This window comes from Simochromis diagramma, unplaced genomic scaffold, assembly GCF_900408965.1.
Source record: "Simochromis diagramma unplaced genomic scaffold, fSimDia1.1 OVJJ01000816.1, whole genome shotgun sequence".
Classification (NCBI taxonomy): domain Eukaryota; kingdom Metazoa; phylum Chordata; class Actinopteri; order Cichliformes; family Cichlidae; genus Simochromis; species Simochromis diagramma.
This window is the reverse complement of record NW_024386908.1, coordinates 12056707-12077350: the sequence shown is the minus strand read 5'-3', so window position 1 is coordinate 12077350 and position 20644 is coordinate 12056707. Positions and strand designations below refer to the sequence as shown.

The window sequence follows — 20644 nt, the reverse complement described above, 5'->3', positions numbered from 1 at the left end:
CCTCAAAAAATGGGAAATAGGTGCAGCAATTACGGTACATAACAGTACATAAGTGATACAGTTTATAAGGGGAAAACAGAACCTGTACAATTCTAATGAGCTTGAAAGTCAGTATTTGGTATGACTTTATTCATCAACACAGCCCGAACTTACTTAGGCAGCTTTCTTGTCATTTCTTTAAGCAGTCTTCAGGAATAGTCCTTCAGACATTCAAAGCTCTTCCTTGGATGTTGACTGTTTTTTGTTTCATTCCCTGTAAAGATGATCCCACACTGTTTCAGTAATGTTGAGGTCTGGGCTCTATGGAGGCCAGTCCATGACTGATTGTGTTATCTGTGTGTTTTTGTATACAGGTATGCTTTTACTGCATTTGCAGTAATGAAGTAATTGCCAGTCAGATGCTTGGTGGATGTCAAAGTCTGTTATTTTCACAGTGGGTGTAAAAACATGAAAGATGGATTATAGTTCCTCGGTATTAATAGTAAAGTCAGTGCAGGGGCGGAGCAGCTCCTTTCTAACCTGAGAAATTAACTAACTAGTTTTTGTTTGATTCTAAGCCTCTCCTTTACTACACTCTCATATTTAGTGTAAGATTTGTCATGAGTCTGAGAATGTGGCAGTTCTGGTGAAATTACATTTTTCCTAATGAGCGTATCTTTTTAAAGAACATGTAAACATACACGACTTAAGTTGTAACTAATGGAGATGTAATTATAAGCATTCACTGATACAATAATAGTCAAGTATACATAGAACGCGTGCGCACACAAACACACACACACATAAAGAGTCAGAAGCAGCTTTCCAACTGCTGCACACAGACAGAGTGAGTGGACGTCTAAAAGCATCCCCTGACACTTTAAAATAAAATAAAAAATACTCAAACCACATCGATGGTCTGAGAATATCTGTCTGGACGAGTTCATGCATACATGTAAGTTCAGATGCACAAGCATGCCATTTGCACCCACACAGTGAAGGCGCAGAGGTGCAAAATGCAAGTCTGGAGCCCTTTTACTCCTCTGAGAAACAAACAGTCTTCTACAAGGGAAGCAGAAGATGCATTACCCTGTTCTTATCTTCCTGTTTGCAGCTTGTGTAGTTTTTACTTTTCTTTCTCTTTCTGTTATTTAATGAGTCCTTTATTCTATACTTGCTGTCTTGTATTCTTGGAATAAATTCATTCATTTGTATCATTGTTTTGGCATTTGACTCAAATACAATGCATATGCTTAGGTTAATTTGAGTTAATGGTAATCAAATTTTTTTGTGCATGTGTCCTGTCTGCAGACGACATCCCTTATCAGCGAGACCCGACTCCTCCTCCTCCTCCCTGCTTGTCCTCCAAATCAAACGCTCTGTCACAGGACCACAGGAAGAGCCACATCCCAGAGGAGTTTGCAGGCCTGCTTCATGGATCTTCTCCAGCCTGTGAACCCCCCGATACACCTTACCACCTTTACAGCCCCAAATCCTTTAAAAATACAGATGTCCAGAGCAACTTTCTGCAGACCCCAGAGTTCAGCATTGTGATCGGCGGAGGAGCCAGTCAGGTCTTCTCCCGGCCAGGGAGTGAGTCATACTCTCAGAGCTTAGCCAACGACACTCGAAAGCCACAGGTTGTGTACCGGACTATCTTCCACACCAAGGTCAACCAGGACCAGGCCCAACCCAGAAACTGTGAACTGGTAGATCTGCCTCGTGGATGGTCTACCCTGAGCCACCCACCCTCTTGTTCCTCTGGTCAAAACGGAGAAGTTGCAGATTTACGGGGAAGCCAGACAGGAGCGACATCCAAAGACAGTTCACCTGGGATTGGCTACGAGGAAAGGGCTTGCACCCTTGGGAGGATGAGGTCCATGCCACGCAGTGTGTTGGACCTGCAGCTTTCGAAATCTCTTTCCAAGTCTGATTCTAACCTAGTGGCAGTGTCTCCCATACAGGTAAGTTCTCGCTACCTTAAAAGTGTCATTCTCTATGCAGCCAGAGCACTAAAAAGAACATGAATTCTGCGATTTAGATCAATAAGAGTTATTAACAAGAGTCTTTCTTATTAAGTGTTTCTGAGAATTCATTTGACATCATAAGTAAAACTTCACTCTTTTTAAACGTCTGCACAAGCAAAGAAGTCTCCAGTATTGTTGTACTGAGCACAAATGCAAATATCGTAAATATTCACTTATATAAAAATAATTTGCATCTTGCTGTGTCATGTGACTTCATAAACAGAGCAGAAACCAGTCCAGCCAATTGGATAACTCATCAATCTGGGTCACAATGTTCTCTGCCGCAGCACATTTTATGAGACTTCTGTAATTCATTGTAAATAAATCATGAGCTAAATACATAATCTGTTTGATGAAAATAGTGCCATTACAGCTGAAAGTTTGATGAGCACTGAACGGACTTATTTTCAGTTTTAGTTGTTTATATTTTTAAGGTTAAATATTTGGCAACTTTTGTTCTGCATCTCGTATTTGTGCAGTAATTAAGCACAAAGGGTTTTATTTTGTTTTTTTTTTCTTACAGGAAGAGCACAGCTGGGGGTCCGGATCACGGGGCCAGGGCCCTGGAAGCCCGAGCCCACGTGAAGGCGCCAGCCCGGAGGGGAGATTGGAGAGAACGCCGTCTTTCACTGCTGAGTGGGAAGAGGTAAGAAGACAGTTTTCCTGACATGCACAGCTTATCACCCAACATTTAGCATCAATTGCAACATTAAAGAAGAAGCCAAGTTGTCAGCGCCTCTGCTCTGACACTGCATTTATTTTGGTCAAGTGAACCGTCTCAGCAGGAAACAGTTGAAAACTCCGCACCCACAGCAGTGAGCTGCTTCAATTTTTCCTCCCTTTGAAATACACTCGGCTACTACAGTGCAGAAGGAGCCCAAGTGCTAATTTAACATGCTCACATATTGATTTTGTTCTGTAACCAGCAATGAAGCTGCGGGGAAGACCCACGTATCTGAGAGAAGGCAGTTTCTAGTTTCTATTAAAGAGATGCGGTCCAGGGTGCTGCGTGCTTTGGTCTTGGTGTGTTTGTGCCCGGGGTTCTTTCAATATTAAAGGGTCTCTGACACAGATGTGATGTATTGACTGGACACCACTGTTTGGATCCTTATAACCATTCGGGGTCACAGACACATTGACTTCCGCTCACTCTTCACGCCTCAGGAAAAAAAGCACTCGTTGCACCCTGACACACCCAGAAAATGACAAGCAAGTTCCATCACACGTAATCATGGGGATGCCTTAATTAGTCTCTCTATTTTTAAAGTAACTCTAATGCATGTCAGTGGAAGTCCATTTGTGCGTGCCTTTCCACATTTGCATGCACATGTTCATTAATTCCTCCACGCAGCTCACGACTTCCTGATGATGATGAATTGCCATATGGAATTTTCCACAGTTCTCATATTTCTTTTTCTGGATAATTGCATGCTGCGTGAGGAAGAGATAAGGTTAGATTGGCCCCGGGGAAATTTAAGGTTGGTAAACAGGGATTTCAGAGGAAAAAATAACAAAGCTGCTCTATATCTATCACATGCTCAGGAAAGTGTTGCATTATTGAGAAGAGAGAAGTGGCAAGGGACATTCCATAACAGTCAGTGATTTGAAGATCATTCTCTTTAGTGCAACAAGCTGAAAGGTAGTCCAATATGCTGGTTTATACAAAAAATATGGTTATTTGGGGGGTTCTTCTTGGTCAAAATCTAAACTCAAGTGACCCAGATTAGTCTCTTAATCTGAGCCTGGCACATGAAACATGGGTTGCATTCGTTTTATTTTGTAGGGGAGCTAAAATGTCAAGCTTAAATACTCCAGAGATCTGCTGTAGATCTAGTAAATGCATCTGATCATATTTGGAATTAGGACCTGCAAACTATCTGACATTTCTTCAAAGGTAACCATTCTATCCCTGCTTTGAATGACTGTGCATTGTTATGGTAGATCTGCTAGAACTTGCATTGTGCAGATGATATTGATGAACTTGCAAGAAAAGATGCTGGAACATCTTGATAAAGCATTGCCCCAGCTCATAACCAACAATATCCAAGGTATCAATTTAGATTTCAAAGTCAGTGGGACAAGACAGGAAATGGTGAAGACCTTCAAGTATCTTGGTTGCATGATATTAGATAAAGGCTTAAAACTTGAGATTTTGGTAAAGACAGCAGCTGAAATACCAAAATTTAAGACCACCAGCTAAGTTTACACTTTTTTGTTCCTACCACCTTATTTCTAATTCCAACGTTCAGAGTTCGACATGTCATCCCACAATATACATGTTTAACTATATACAAGTCTACACTCATATACAATATAGACATAAAACAATTTAAGTTCACAAACCAAAACAACAAACTGCACTTTTACATTGGCTAAACACCCTGTGATTATCTGTATGTGCTCCAAAATTCACCTGCTGTGCTTCCTGTTGTCTAACTTTCTGTACGCCTGTGAAAAATGGACCCTCGTGACAGGACTCCAAAGACGTATTCTGGCATTACCGATAATATAGTCCATGACTGATGTGTTATATAATATAGTGTCAAATTTTAATTGGTCCATCACCCAGTGATCTTCTTCTTTGTTGTTTAACGATGATTCAGAACATCTCAGGCACTTCTGTGCAGATTGGCTTTGATGTCTTGATACTGGGGTGGATGAATGGATTCGACTTGACCCAAACCAACTGCTTTTAGACTTACAGATGATCTCCTTGCCAATAAACTGCATTTAAATAGTTTTTTTTTCTTTTTTTTAAATAATGTATCATTAACAGCATTTTCGATTCATTGGCTTTACTTTACTTTACTTCAAAATAAAGTTGTTTAGAAAAATGTCACATCAACTTTAAATCAGCTTTAAATCTACCACTCTGAGTCTTGATTTATTGCTTGCATTTGCATTGGTGCTTGGTGTGTAGTGACATATGCAGGAATTACTTTCAGTTTATCCTATTACAAAGACCACCTTCATGGTCTGTCAGCTTGTAAACAGCATTTGAATTTGTCAGACCTGACTCCTTAAACACTCGGGTTTCTCTGACCTCTGAGCCAGCGGTGCTGAAATGTAGGTGGATGTGCAGGTTGCATAGTTAAGTGGTTATCAGCAGGTCCAGGGTTGAGGATGATCATTTTACTGCTGGTAGTCAGACACTAATGAAGCCACACTAGCTCTCTCCAATCCAACCTTCTCCTTTCATCTCTGCTCTGGTGTCTTTAAATTTCCCGTTCCTCCAAGTTTTTCCAATTCACAGGGGGAATGACTGGCATTGAGCATGCAGGCTGGCGTAATGATCATGCTACGTGACACTCGGATCTAGAAATAGGGGTTAGCCTTATTACTGGGAAATGACTTTTCCTTGCACACACTGTACATCTCTCTAACTGAGATTCTCCCTCACTCTCTTTCTCTGATCTGATCAGATTGACAAGATTATGAGCTCCATTGGGGCAGGAATAAGCAGTGGATTGGACATTAAGGATGATACCTCAGGTAAGCACGCGCATGTATGAGTGAGTGTGTGTGAATCTGACTTTAAGGGCAAGTCGTATCAATTAAATTTTTAGTCATATGCTCATATGTTGGGCACCATTTTTCCATAGTATGATAGTATTGCACTTAACATAGCAGTTGCTGAGTAATTAAGAGATTATGACAAGTTAGAATCTGAGTTTTGTTACTACCAAAGCTTGGGTAATGAGATAAATTAGCAGTGTTGGAGTGTTACTCACACATAACTTGATACTTTAAAAAATTTACTTACTAATTTGCTTATTTACTTCTGAGAATGGAATTTCTTATGCTATTCATTACCTTACTTTTGTGTTATTCTTTAATATGCCCTCTAATGCATTTCCATAGTCCCATACACCGACACAAATCCCTACCCTACAGTAATAAGGACACACAATCTTTCTTTTGAACAGAAAGCCAACAACACAAAGCAATGCTGCTTTGAAGAGTGCCTCTTGAAGTTCAGGCTCTGGCTGCCGGACTGGGTTCAGCATACAGTCAGTTCTTTGCTAGCTTTGTGTCAACGTTATGATGCAGTATGGACACAGTTTGCACTTTACCACTATGCTCTGGTGCTTTCTCTGTTGCTGTGGTAAAAATATACTCACAGCCTGCTGGATAGGTCTTTGATTTAAGTTAGTGCTTCAAAAACCAAAGGGTGGCTACACCCATCATGGATATATGGTCTATACTGTGTGTGCTTTTAACAAGAAATGTTTGCAAAATAATGTGCTGTACCCCCTGGTGGTAAAGTGCCATTCACACAACATTATACTGTGCATAGATCTTTTAGAAAAAGGTTTCTTTAAGCTTATTGATCGCATTAAAAACACATTATTTGTAATTGAAATAATGGGTGTTAATGATGAATTAGCAAGTGCCACAGATCTTATAGGAGCTCAGCTCTTACTGGGTCCGACATAACTTGAACTGAGGCATTGACCCTGTCAGCTAGACCCATTATAGGAAACAAAAGAGAGACCCCACATGTGGTAAATTTTGAAATAATGGGGGGAAAGCGACAGCATAGCAGTTCAGATAAGAAGTCACTTAAAATAGTAATGTTAAACTTGCATTTTTAAAAAAAAAAAATTATTATCTTTTTGGATTTGTAAAATCTATATAGGTTGTATATAGAATATTAGATAGAGGTGGAGTTGCAAGGAAATACTAAAATTTGAATAATTGATTTCCTGTTTTATTTTCAGCTAAGAAGCTTTTTTATATTGTTGATAGAAATGGTGGCCAAAACTATGAAATTAAGACTGCCGTTGTTAATTTAAGAATTTATCTGATTAGCATGTGGGTGGTTTTGTAAGTGATCTTGTGTGGTTCTTACAGGAAAAATAGAACTTTTTTTCTGCACAGAAAAGCACTGTTTTTGCCAGTTTCCTCACCTGCATACCTTGAAGTCTCCACTAGTCATCTCTGTTTACTGCATTCATCCCCCTTTCCCTGTATTAAGTCCCCCATCCTCCACCTCCTGATCCTCTCTCTCTCTCTTTTCATCTGTGAATGCAAAGCTGCTTTTATCCATGGTTACCACAGAGAGAAATCCAGTTTATGCCACACCAGTTCTTCCCACCAACAACATATACAAAGCACCGCGCGCACGCACACACACACACAGACGTGTGTGTATATTTATGGCCACATGGATACAGTCAGCATGGTGCTGGTATGAGCGGTCGGCAGCTCAGCTCGCAGACAAAGGAGCTGAAGATGTTGCAAGGACTATTATCAGCAGTGCGAGCCAGATATATGTAGAGCAGCAGAGAGAGAGCAGGGTGATGATCGACACTGAGAGAAGACGGAGACTGGAGGTAGACAGGGGAAAGTGAGCGAGGGAGAGAGAGAGTGAGCGAGCGAGCGAGACTGAGAGAGTGAGGGAACGAAGGAGGAAAGCAGTGCGCTCAGAAAAGAGAGAGAGACAGAGAGAGAGGAGGCTGCAGAAGCATACAGATGAGAGTGGGAGTACTTGATAAAGAGAAATCTACAACGCGGGCAGCTCTCTCTCTTTTTCTCTCTCTGAAACACACACACACACACACACATTTGCGTGCACACACACACACACAAGCTCCGGGGAGCAGCCAAGCGAGCGCAACAGCTGAAAAGAAGCTGCTGCTGTGCTGTGCACGACAAACACACAGTCGATTTTGCTTGCGGATCTATACCTCCAGTCTTATCCATCACCCATTTCTGGCAGGATTTAACCTCCATGACAGAAGCTTTTTTCTGGATACAACTTCAGCCCTCAGCCCCTTCCCATCTTTCCTCCAGCTGGATTCAGAGAAAGAAGCGTCTGGACGTCTTAACCTCCACTTTTACCTGCTTGCACCCTTGCATGCTGACCCCCTTCATACTCACCATGCCCCTTGCCTAGCCTCCTTTTCTTCCCCCCTTTCCCCCCTCTACCTGCCCTCCCTTCATCTTTGTTGTCTTGCTGCCTTGCCAAAAGACTCTTCAAAAGCATGGCGGGCTCCTTCGACAGCCACTTTGCCCGCCACAACATGATGTGGCAGTGCCAGCTGTCTCAGCCAGACTGCCGCTGCTACCGCGTGGATGGCTACTCCCTACTGAAACGTTTGCCCCTCCACCCCCTTATAGGTCCCCGCTGCCCGCTGCAGTCTGTGGGCCAGTGGCTAGACTCCATCGGCCTGGTCCAGTACGAGAACCACCTGCTGGCCAATGGATTTGACAACGTCCAGTTTATGGTGAGTGTTTTCATTGTGTTTTGAGGGAAAAGAAAGCTTCTTCAAGCTTTCTCTGCTCCTCGAGCTCATCATGTCATCGATTTCTGTGCAGGGATTTGCATGACCAGCATGTTTCCTCCGTCACTCTGATTTTTTTTAGTTTGAATTTATTGAATTTCCCCTTTTTTTTGTATCATCTTCTCTCTTTCTTTCATTCTTCCCTTCCCATCATTACTGCCTCTCCCATCTGATGCCATGTGAGGTCCTCCTACGCACAGAAATCCTACACCACATTTCTGCCACAGCAAAAAATCCAGCTCCAGCATCATGCTGCACACATACGTGCTCATGCTGCAATAAAAATGCATGCTGAAATCACAGTTGTTTTACGGTTTTTGCATGCATCCGCTTGCACACAGAGGAAAAACTGTGCACACAACCACCTGTAGCCTGCGGATCGGGATCCAAACTGATGGTCTCCTCTAGTTTATGCAATCTCTTCTTAAGCAGTGACGTAGGAAGAGAAACTCGCTAGGTCATTTTGGACATTCTTTTGGTTGCATGTGTGTGTTAGTGGGAAAGATATCCACGGAAGAGGGAGGGATGAGCAGGAAAGTGGGAAATGAAAACAAGGAGAGAAAGCAGTAGAGAAGCGATGACGCTCGATCAAGAAAAACTGCAGCAGAAGCAGAAAGATGGGAGACAAAGCAGAGAGATGCTGACTGGATGACTTCCTCTTCAGTTGGAGATTATTATTACTAATAATCTCCAACTGAAGGGGGGCGATATCTCAAAAATGGCAGATATAAAGGGGTTCGAGGGTTTATCCAGTTCTCTAATTCTGGTTGACTTACAGCCTCTTATTTTCTCCTGACTTCTTGACATCCAGAAGAGAGAATGCAGATAAATGTTGATGTTTCTGACATCAGGTCAATCGCCAGGGTATGCATGGATCACCATAAGTATTTATGGATGCATGTAAGCCTGTGTGAGCGTTCTGGTCCTACACTCAGTGTGACCTGCATCTGTTCCTTTAGTTACCCTGGCAACAGGATGAAATCACACCATCTCTCTGTTGTGTGTTTCTCCCACACGTGGTCACAGTTTATCTTGTGGTTAAAGTATTTAATACAGATGAAACGGTTTTGAAGAAGCAGTAGGTGTATCTGGGCCGTCTAAGATAAAGAATTAAACATGGTGATAATTGCAGCGCACTGTCTTCAAAATGTACAATTCTACCCATTAGAGAGAACATAAGTTTCCCCTTTTTTCTGAGTCAGTTTTATTTGTATAGGACTAGTTCACAACAACAGTTAGCTCAATGTATGTTGCACTGTGAGGTAAAGACTCAACAATGTTAGAAAGAGACCCTCAAAAATCGGGTGCTCTATAAGCAGGGAGGAAGAACTTCATTTTAGCAGGAAGAGACCTTTTGCAGAACGAGTCTGAAAGAGGGGCAGTCATCTGCTGTGACCAGTTTAGCTATGAGGCCTAAGTTGTTCGTAGTCTTTCTATGCTCCTCTTTTGAAAATGCAGGAGAAAGGAGGCATAATCAAAGTGATAGACATATAAACCCATGCCGAGTGGAAAAAAAGTCAGTAATTGGAGGTCCCCTAGCAGTCTTAATACATAGCAACATATCTAAGGCATGGTTCAGGGTCGACAGAGCATCCTTAAGTATAAGATTGATCAAAAAGTAAAGTTTTCAGCATCACAAGTAGAAATGGTGCTCATCTCCTGAACCCACTGGATGGGAACCAGATAACTGAAGGCTTGGACTTCCTAAAAACCATGAGTAAGCCTATGCTCTGAGAATGAAGTACAATATCGGGATGGAGAAAGACAGAAATTCCTGATTTTCTTAAGCTGGTAACTGTTGAGAGCACATGCGGTTTTGGAGAACTTCTTGATCTTAGTTTGATCTAGTTAGCCATTCTCAAAAGTCAGCCCAAGTTGCAAGTTAAAACCTGGAGCACCTTCATGGTTACTGTGTCAGGGTGGCTGAAACGGTACCATTCTTGCCTTGTGTACTTAGGGGATGCATCAACGCAGTGATGATGGCAAGATAGCAGATATTTCCTAATAAAGCTCAACATATAAAGCATACTTGAATTTTTTATTGGCATACAGATTCATTCAGAAGCATTATCTCAAACTATCTTTTAATAAGATATTTATCTAAAACCAACCTGCCATCTGGAGTTTCAGCACAACTTCTAATTTTAATTGGAAATTTATATAAATCCATTTTCTCATAATGAATCGAGTTTCATGGGTGTCTGCAGAACATTACATTATTTTTCTGTTTACATCCTCCTTTGGTAAGTTAATGAGCAGAAGGTAGGAGTCACTGCAGCAGCTGTTAGTGTCCAGGCAACTGTTAACGTCACACATAGGCTGTTCACAGCTTTTTGTTTTGTTGTTTTTGAACTCACATGTATTTTTTAAGCCCATGGCTGTGCACCACCATTTATGTATCTGGATTACTCTCATGTGGACCTAGTTTATTGTCAATAACATTGTTTCTGAGAGACTCTGGGATTATCTGTTTTCCTGGCTTTACTCCCTCCATCCCATCACCCCTCTTTAAAAACGTATTCTCAATAGCTCAACCGTCTCCTCTGAAACGCCTTTAGATACAATTAATATTGAAAAGAGCTAAGATGAAGCTGCCTCGCAAACATCAGAGTAACTTCAAAGTCTCTTTTTCTAAGTGGTGCTTTTCTCCGGGTGTTAAAGTTTCGCTGGTGTCCCCCATGCTGAGTAGAGTTTGTAACTCCTTTTATGCTTTTTAACAGTCTTGACTAAACAAGAAGGCTGCTAATATTTTTCAACCTAGAGGGGGGAAAAAATCAGTGTCCACCACAAATTGATATTAATGCGATTTAGGCACAGGCTACAGGCATTGTGTTGGGCGAGAGCAGCTCTTTTTTATTGTTGACTGGCTTCTTGAACGAGAGCTTTGTGCCACATTCATTTCACTCAGTATGGGAAATCGAGTGGCGTGGATGATTCAAACCGCGACTCTGCTTATTACAAAATAAAAGCTTTTTTTTCCCCTTCCCGTTTCAAGGCCAGTTCATTTGTACAGCTGATTGGTTTGCAAATTAATTTGCCCTCGAGTTTGATCTGCGTCAGTGCATAACTGTGAAAGGCCCCATGTGGCGTGCAAGAATATATACATCTATATAGGCATGAATACTGTTTAAGTATGGGCCTTCCAATCTACCATTATCATTTACTGCTAATAGGAGTCATAAGTGTGGGTGTGTCCGGGCACCTTAACCACCCAGTAGAGGACGAGTGCTGCCGGATTGATGGACAAATGGCGAGGAGTAGAACGGTTGTTATGGACACAGAATTTTATACGAAGGACACTGGATAGAGGCTAATCACATCCACTTCAGTGACCGTTCATGTATGGAAAATTTAAAGACAGAGAGACATGCAAGAGCACGGACACAGACAGACAGAGGCTGACTCACGTTAGCTGTTTCTGTTTGGATCCAAACAGGCCCTCATGTCTTGTCTTGCACTTTGACTTGCTGAATGAGCTACTAAGCGATTCTTCATTAAGATATTTGTTGGTAGCTTAACCTCTTACGCTCGCTATCGCCTGTCGTAAAATCTTCTTCAGTGTTTGTTTGGGGTTTTTTTTATTAAAACAATGCATTACTTATTTAATTCCTGTATACTTGACACTACCTTTGTGGTATTCTGCAGCTTAATAAACAATAAGCCTTACTGTATATATGTCCACGTATCAGTACAAATTCCCATTCTAATTTAAAGGACATACCCTAAACCTTTGTTTCATTATTGAAGGATTAGAGCAAACAGTAAAGTTGTCAGGAAAACACACCCCAAAGTTCACTTCATATGATGCAATAAATGATGCTACAAGACTGTTCATCTCTAGTTTGTTAATGCGAAAAATCTCTTATGTTAGCGAGCTGCAATAGCAGGAGCTTTGCAGAGGTTTCATAGTGCTTGCAACCTGCATAGTTTTCTACCTTTACGCTTACATTCATGTCCTTTCTTGCATATCATCTCTTGTGAAAAGTTGCAGATTACTCTGGTGTTTTTGTCCTTTTTATTATTGGGGCAATTGCACCATTTCTTTCTTTCTAACTCTCGATCATTTAGAAAATTAAAGGACTTCTGTAATGCAAGAGTACAGTAACATGATCACAGAGGGAAGGATCACATCCAGAGGGAGTTTTGAAAGAATGTTTGAAAGCAATGACAAAACGGTCAAATAGAGAGTAAATTATGTCCTTACAACAATGAACCATTTATTAAACCTTGTGCTAAAAATTCTCAGCTGGAACTGTAACAAATTTCATGCGACAGAAACTAAGCACAACACATGCTGCATCTGCTGTAGTCCTAGCAGCATGCGGTGGCCTCTTCCATGAATGTGCTACACTTCAAAAAATAGTGCTGGTTGCATTTTTCATAACAGATACTGGACCCTGGTACAGGCGGCAGACAGGGTGTAACAAGAGCATATATTTGAATAGATTTTCAGATAGTGGCCACCTGGCAAATGTATGTAGTCACTCTCTGTTTACCTCCTCTGATCTGTTTTTTTTTTTCCTCCTACCCTTTTTTAAAAGAGTTTTTTTTAGGTGCTCATCTGCATACATTATCCAGTTGCTTTTTTGCCGCTTGGCAAGTAATGTACAGCGGGTGTTTCTGGGCTATCTCACAAAAAATAGCCGCCTCCCGGGTCTGGAAGTTATGCCGATGAGTGCAGGGAACCTAAATGGTCAAGATGTGTGCTGTGAAACTAAAACAAGGAGACAAAGGACGATAAAATGCTTCATAAAACTGAAGGGCACTGGAGAGTCTGTGATATTACCGCTCCCTAGTTGTTCATCATGGCGAGCAGCAGCCTTTCATATGTTTTCTAAGATGCAAATGCATCTAGTGAGAGGAGAATTGAAAGCAAAGCTACGTCATATTTATGGGATCACTGGAGCGAGAAGCTCATTCTTCTTGTTTAGCCCTCTAACTGCAGTCACATTGTCCCAGCTAATACTCATTACAATCAAACCCACACACACACACACACTGCATGCCAGCACATATATATGCTGAGAATATCCGAATGAATAGAGGATAGTGAAGAAAGCTGATTTTTTTTTAAAGCACAGTTGTGATAGAAAATAGTAGAGAATTCCTACTAAGTGCCACATAAACTGGTTATCAGTGGACTGTGGAGGCACTGAGATACACACACACTAATACAAAAGAATGCCATGTGCAGTGAAACCTCCTTAATCATGATGCTTTTTATTTAGTTTCATTCAACACAGTGAAATAAAAGAAGGATAAAAGACTCCAGAGCTGCAGAAGAATGAGGCCGCAGTGAAAGAAATGGAGAGGTAAAGCATTATGTATAATAAAGAAACAGCAGCTGAATTAGAAAAAAAAAAAGCATGCAAAGCTAGCGGAATTAATTTGACCCTGAGCTTCTCCTGATAGTGAAGTTAGGAAACAACAGCATTAGAAATAACACAATCTCAGTATTCATATTTCATAAGGTGGTTACATTTAATACAGCTCATGAAGGGATTTATTCTGGAACCGAAATTCTTCAAACTGCCGCAAAGTTGTAGAAACTTAAGTCACTGCCTCTTCACATGGGAGAAGGCGATAAATCTAAGAGCAACAACTTTTGTAAAGAAACCAAAAGGAATATGAATTACAGACTAAAAGTGCAAGTGAGGACAGAGAAGAGAGGGTTTGAATAGTTAGTAAGTGAGAGAGAGGCAACAAAATAATGAGGAAAGAGGAACGCTTCTGAAATAAGCGGCGCAACGGAGAATCGCAAAGAGAGAAGATCAGAGGGATGAACACAGGCATGGAAAGAACAGAGAGAGAGAGCAAAGAGACACAGTAGGTTGAGCATGATTTGTAGCACACGCCCAGGCCTGCTGGAGCCGATAATGGTCGTCACTACTATCGTTTTTTGCTCCATCTCTAATCTCAGCCTCAACCCCCTGCTACTGCACATGAATTTTAATTTCTGCATTTAGAGATTTTGCCCTCTCTGGCACAGTTGTTAAGCGGCGTGGTCTAAGTGTCACAAAATAACTGCGGGCTATGGCAATTGTATCAACTCTGTGGATGCTAAAAACCTCCATAATGGATTGTTAGAGCTCATACCAGTCCATACCAGAGCTCATGTTTACCTCCAGAATACAAGATAAGCAGTAGAAGCAGGAGGAGGAAAAGCACAACACCGTCATTAGTTGCTTTCACTTATTTCTGCTGGCTGTTGTGTTCATCTATTCATGTGATAGCTGATCCCATGATCCATCACGCGCACTTGGAAGTGGTAGCCATACCGTAGGGCAAACATAATGTTCAGACAAAGAGAAACAGGACAAAATAGGTTTGGAGAGAGAAAGAACAAACATTGAGGAACCCCATCTCTCTGCATCAGGAGCCCAACAGGGAGCAATTAGTCATGCTTCTTTAAACCCCCCCCAATCTACTCTGCTCCGACTCTCGGAGTCATTACTCTGCTGTGAAGTTGTAGCATTGTGGCTCCAACACCAGCTCCTCTCTGTGCTCTATTAATCAGCCTGGGAGCTGATCTATGGACTGCACTCTTCTTCTTCCCACAGAGGTCCCAGTGTACAAGTAGGTGAAGACATTGTGGAAGCTAAGGTTTAGCCACAGAATGAGCCCGATCATCTGCTGCATTAGTTTTCACAGCCCGGTACAGTGACAGGCAGGTGGACCAGTCACACAAAAGTCGATCACTTTTCATGGGCATTTATTTAGTTTTTCATCTGATCGCATTATGTCATTTTCAGGAGATACAGTGGGGCAAAAAAGTATTTAGTCAGCCACCGATTGTGCAAGTTCCCCCACTTGGTCAGTAATTTGCACCAGAGGTACACTTCAACTGTGAGAGACAGAATGTGAAAAAAAAATCCATGAATTCACATGGTAGGATTTGTAAAGAATTTATTCGTAAATTAGGGTGGAAAATAAGTATTTGGTCACCTCAAACAAGGAAAATCTCTGGCTCTCACAGACCTGTAACATCTTCTGTAAGAAGCTTTTCTGTCCCCCACTCGTTACCTGTATGAATGGCACCTGTTTGAACTCATCATCTGTATAAAAGACACCTGTCCACAGCCTCAAACAGTCAGACTCCAAACTCCGCCATGGCCAAGACCAAAGAGCTTTCGAAGGACACCAGGAAAAGTATTGTAAACCTGCACCAGACTGGGAAGAGTGAATCTACAATAGGCAAGCAGCTTGGTGTGAAAAAATCAACTGTGGGAGCAATCATCAGAAAATGGAAGACATACAAGACCACTGATAATCTCCCTCGATCTGGGACTCCACGCAAGATCTCATCCCGTGGGGTCAAAATGATCATGAGAACGGTGAGCAAAGATCCCAGAACCACACGGGGGGACCTGGTGAATGACCTGCAGAGAGCTGGGACCAAAGTAACAAAGGTCACCATCAGTAACACACTACAACGGCAGGGAATCAAATCCCGCAGTGCCAGACGTGTTCCGCTGCTGAAGCCAGTGCATGTCCAGGCCCGTCTGAAGTTTGCCAGAGAGCACATGGATGATACAGCAGAGGATTGGGAGAATGTCATGTGGTCAGATGAAACCAAAGTAGAACTTTTTGGTATAAACTCAACTCGTCGTGTTTGGAGGAAGAAGAATACTGAGTTGCATCCCAAGAACACCATACCTACTGTGAAGCATGGGGGTGGAAACATCATGCTATGGGGCTGTTTTTCTGCCAAGGGGGCAGGACGACTGATCCTTGTTAAGGACAGAATGAATGGGGCCATGTATCGTGAGATTTTGAGCCAAAACCTCCTTCCATCAGTGAGAACTTTGAAGATGAAATGAGGCTGGGTCTTCCAACATGACAATGATCCAAAACACACCGCCCGGGCAACAAAGGAGTGGCTCCGTAAGAAGCATTTGAAAGTCCTGGAGTGGCCTAGCCAGTCTCCAGACCTCAACCCCATAGAAAATCTGTGGCGGGAGTTGAAAGTCCGTGTTGCTCGGCGACAGCCCCAAAACATCACTGCTCTCGAGAAGATCTGCATGGAGGAATGGGCCAAAATACCAGCTACTGTGTGTGCAAACCTGGTAAAGACCTACAGTGAACGTTTGACCTCTGTTATTGCCAACAAAGGTTATGTTACAAAGTATTGAGTTGTATTTTTGTTATTGACCAAATACTTATTTTCCACCCTGATTTACAAATAAATTCTTTACAAATCCTACCATGTGGATTCATGGATTTTTTTTTTCACATTCTGTCTCTCACAGTTGAAGTGTACCTCTGGTGCAAATTACTGACCTCTGTCATCATTTTAGGCGGGGGAACTTGCACAATCGGTGGCTGACTAAATACTTTTTTGCCCCACTGTATGTCTTTGCAACCTGCATATTTCATTTGGATCTTTCAAAGGTTGAACACAAAGCAGAAGTAGGCTCACTCAGAGATCTAGAAGTAATCAGATTACAAAAGGGAATTCAGTACTGGATTTATTGGGGATAAAATGGCAAAATGCCACTCTTAATTTCAAAAGCTTTAAATGAATTCTTATACAATAATACTGTAATAAAACTACTGTTCTTTGTAAGGTCCTAAATTCATCCAACTTTTCAAAATGGACCAATCTACCTCACAGCTACACACCTTTAAAGTCTGCTAACGACATCATATAAGATATTGTATTATCTGTTTTTATATGATCTGCTCTGCAGTTGTTTTTTAGACTGTGGTGTAAACAAAATGGTTAGAGATTTCATTTTATTGAGGCAAAAACAAAACATCATGACTTCATATTTTATTATTAAAACATGCATCGCATTGCTGTTTAGTGCAATTATGCCAGCCACACCTAGAGGAGCTCCTCAGTCATGGACCTCTATGCCACGAAGCTGCTGGTGCATAGTTCTCTTTGCTCTGTAGCTTACCATGGTCTGCTGCTCTGTGGCTGAGCTAAAAGCGCTTCCACTTTACGATAATACCACTCAGAGTTGATTGTTGAATATCTAGAGGGGAAGACATTTCACAAAGTGACTTGTTACAATGGTGGCATCCTATTACAGCACCGTGCTCCAATTCAGCGAGCTCTTTAGAACGACATAATCTTTCACAAATGCTGGTAGAAGCAGACTGCCTGGCTAGCGGGTGTATTGGAAGGTTAAGAGGTGCAACTCAGTACTTTTGTCCAAGCACAATCTAGCTTTGAAATTGCTCAAGAGACTCTGTAAAAGTTTGCTCATTACCTTTTAGAATTGCTTCTTGAAGCCTGGAGCTGGAGTTCGGGATGTGTTCCTGCTTAGCAATCGTAGAGGTGGAAACAGCCAACTCCAGAGTGTCTTTTAATGCTACTTGCAAAATGGCACCCACCTGTTATTTAACTCACCAAAGCCCCTGATATGCATTATACAAGTTCACAACAGAAGCTCAGCTGCTGCACCAAAAGATTCAAATCTCTTAAAACACACACATTGATCTTTTAGTTCTAACTCCAGCACTGCTTCCTCGTTTCATTAATACAGCCTCTTGCATGTCGTTCCACTTTTCTTTCATATTTGATATTTCCTCCCTTGCCATTTTTTTTTTTTTACACTGCACCTGTTCAAAGCCATTACGCCGAGCGTACATGTCTAACACGGAGTCAAATTCACTTTAGCATATACAGACCTGAGCGCCGCAGTAGTCACTGTGCAGCGCTTTTCCTGGGAAGCCATTTAAAATTCAGCATGCAGAACGCTGCCTCCTTCTTAAATGCAAATACAAGCAGATGCAATTAGCAGATACACAGCTGGACGCAGAATGGCGTAGGAATCTGCGTGAGAGAGCCATAAAGCGCAGCATGTTTCATGCATGACTGCAGAAACTCTTCAGGAAGCTGCAGTGAAAACTAAACTGCAGCAATGGCATACCTAGAATGAAAATGTCACAGCCAGGGAGCAAAATGTCCTTTTCGAGGGCAGAGTGTTCCCAGCATCGATCTCTACGCAGAAATGAAATAAGATGGAGGAAAACAGCAGCTATCTGGTATCTGCCTGTGTTCTTTTTTTACTTCTTATCTTCTGTGTTATTAGTTAGCTCTTATTAGTTTGACATAAAGGAGATGTGGAGGGAATGACAAGTGTAATCCTTCAGTACCACAGAGTGCGCGCTGCCCGTGTGTGCTGGGAGTGTATGGATGGCCCTGAGACTGCCTGCAGGCTGCGTACACAGTCCCTCTCCTTTCCCATTTTCTTTGCCATCATTTTGATGATTACCTTTCTTTACTTTTCACTTCTGTCACAATCTGTATTTCTGACCATATTTCTGGCTGAGTCGCTGCTTCTCGGTGCTACAGCTGTCTGCCTGCACATCGCATCTCTTCTTTCCTGTAATTATCTGTCTGCATGAAGACTCCCTCTCTGTCTCTCTTGCGGGAGAATGACTGATAACTCTCTTATGGCTTCCCATTGGATTAATTAAAGGTGAGGCTGTATGATACCCATATAGGCTCTTGTTAGTCTTAATAAAAGACCATCGTACTGCTGTCTGCCACGCTCTGTTGGTTGTGGAAAATCTCTTTTTCTTTGTTGTGTTTCCTATGATATTTTTTCCTCACAGCTAATGAAATCTTAATGCAATATTATCTGAGGAATAAACTCGATTTATTAATGTTATGGTCTAAAAACTGTTTTTAAAGGTAAACTACAGCAGCTATATGTGGCATTCTTAATAGTGTGGTATTAATATTCCAGATAATATAAATCTACACATTAGCTTCATATGGCTATCTTGTTATAGATCTGTAGTTAAAACATTCTCATATCAATGTAGAAAAGAAGAGGGAGCAAGATAGAAGTGTTGATATAAGACTGCAAAGGCGTGATGATTCAAAGAGAGATGTACCTGTGGACTTGGATGTTCTCAAACATTCTAACTCATAATATCTGCTATAAATAAGATGATACTAAGATTTTTAAACTCGGATTTTACCATCATTACCCCACCTTATTAAACCAAATGCACACTCTGTGTCAGAGAGTTACAAAACTTAAGAAAACTTGATGAGTTTGCAAATAGGATTTTATTACTTAATGACATGAGGAGAAAACTGCAACGAGCTAGAGCACGTTTATTTTTTTCTCCCACCGCTGGGGGAAAAACATCATCCATAAAATTTGGGTGTTATTATCTCAATATGTCAAGTTAATTATCTCAACGTTTTGACCTGTACCAGGATGCAGGAAGGAAGGCAGGGACTTGTCTGGCCAGCTTGCTGGGTATTTACAGGACAATTACCTGCACTGTCCTCAAATAGACATTACACAGACTTTGCACTTGGAAGCAACCACCTAATGTCAGATCTGAAAGATGTGGACATTTGTGTTCTTGCATGCAGCTCCATCGGGTAATGTCTAGAAGAAACCACATTGTATTTATGTTAGAATAATGAGTTGTGGTGCATTGCCAATGCGCTGTACACGAAAGCTGCTGATAGTGCAAACTTTTATCAGAAGCAGTGCTAAACGGGGTCAGGCTATAAGTACCAGAAGTGAAGCGTTTCACACTGAAAAGAAATTTGAGATGTGGCTCTTCTGTTGTTATTTTTCAAAGGAGGTATCTGTAGTGGAGCCTTGTTGGTTTGTGCTGTAACCTGTTTTCTAACCCTGTGTGTTATTTGGTGTTTTACAGGGCAGCAATGTGGTGGAGGACCAAGACCTGCTGGAAATTGGAATCCTCAACTCGGCCCACAGACAACGTCTCCTGCAGGCCATACGGCTCTTGCCCAGGGTCAGCGCTGCAAATAGTAACACTATCACACAAGAATACCACAGAGTCTACAAAGTGGATAATTTAGTCAGTCTGGACTGGGTTTATTGCAGCATCCATCTCAATGAAGTTATATAAATTCATGACCAATTGAAGGAGAGAATCTTGAGCCGGCCTGTACTCAGTCCTTTTTGTTTCATATAAAATTCAGCAAATCTTCTGCTACATCTGTTTCCGTGTGATATAACTCTCTGTGGGTGGCTGGGTATCTCTCTGCATGTTCTGCTCAACACTTGAACAAGAAGCATGCAGAGAAAGGTGCACCGAGCCACATTATCACAGCTTTGAAAGCACATAAAATTAAATGATGCGAGAAACTGTTAAATCCATACCTTCTCGCATCTGCAAAATGCACTCAATAAAAACATATCGACACGCTTTGAGCCGACATTTGCTGCTGAAAAGAGACCGGAAGTCGATTTTTTTTCTTTTAAAAAAAGGCTGCTGCTATATGTTAGCGAGGTCAAATACTTTTGTGTGAGTGTGCAAGAGTCAAAGTAAGATCAAAAGTGCCCAGCTGCACACAGTGCGAGCAGAAGAAAGGAGTCTGCAACAGAGAGCTAAGAGAAAAGG

The 20644-nt window shown here is 41.7% G+C and overlaps 1 protein-coding gene across 5 annotated transcripts in view; it reads left to right on the top strand.

The window, feature by feature from the left end:
• Nucleotides 1-20644, top strand: part of anks1b (ankyrin repeat and sterile alpha motif domain containing 1B) — a 264035-nt gene that overhangs the window by 195450 nt on the left and 47941 nt on the right. For 4 of the 5 annotated variants that reach the window (XM_040035435.1, XM_040035437.1, XM_040035438.1 and 1 more), the window contains 5 exons: nt 1291-1943; nt 2530-2652; nt 5429-5498; nt 8130-8236; nt 19934-20032. In XM_040035435.1, the coding sequence (XP_039891369.1) occupies nt 1291-1943; nt 2530-2652; nt 5429-5498; nt 8130-8236; nt 19934-20032 (1052 nt within the window). Of the gene's footprint in view, nt 1-1290; nt 1944-2529; nt 2653-5428; nt 5499-6819; nt 8237-19933; nt 20033-20644 lie in introns of those variants that run through there. The other variant, XM_040035439.1, reaches the window with a different exon arrangement.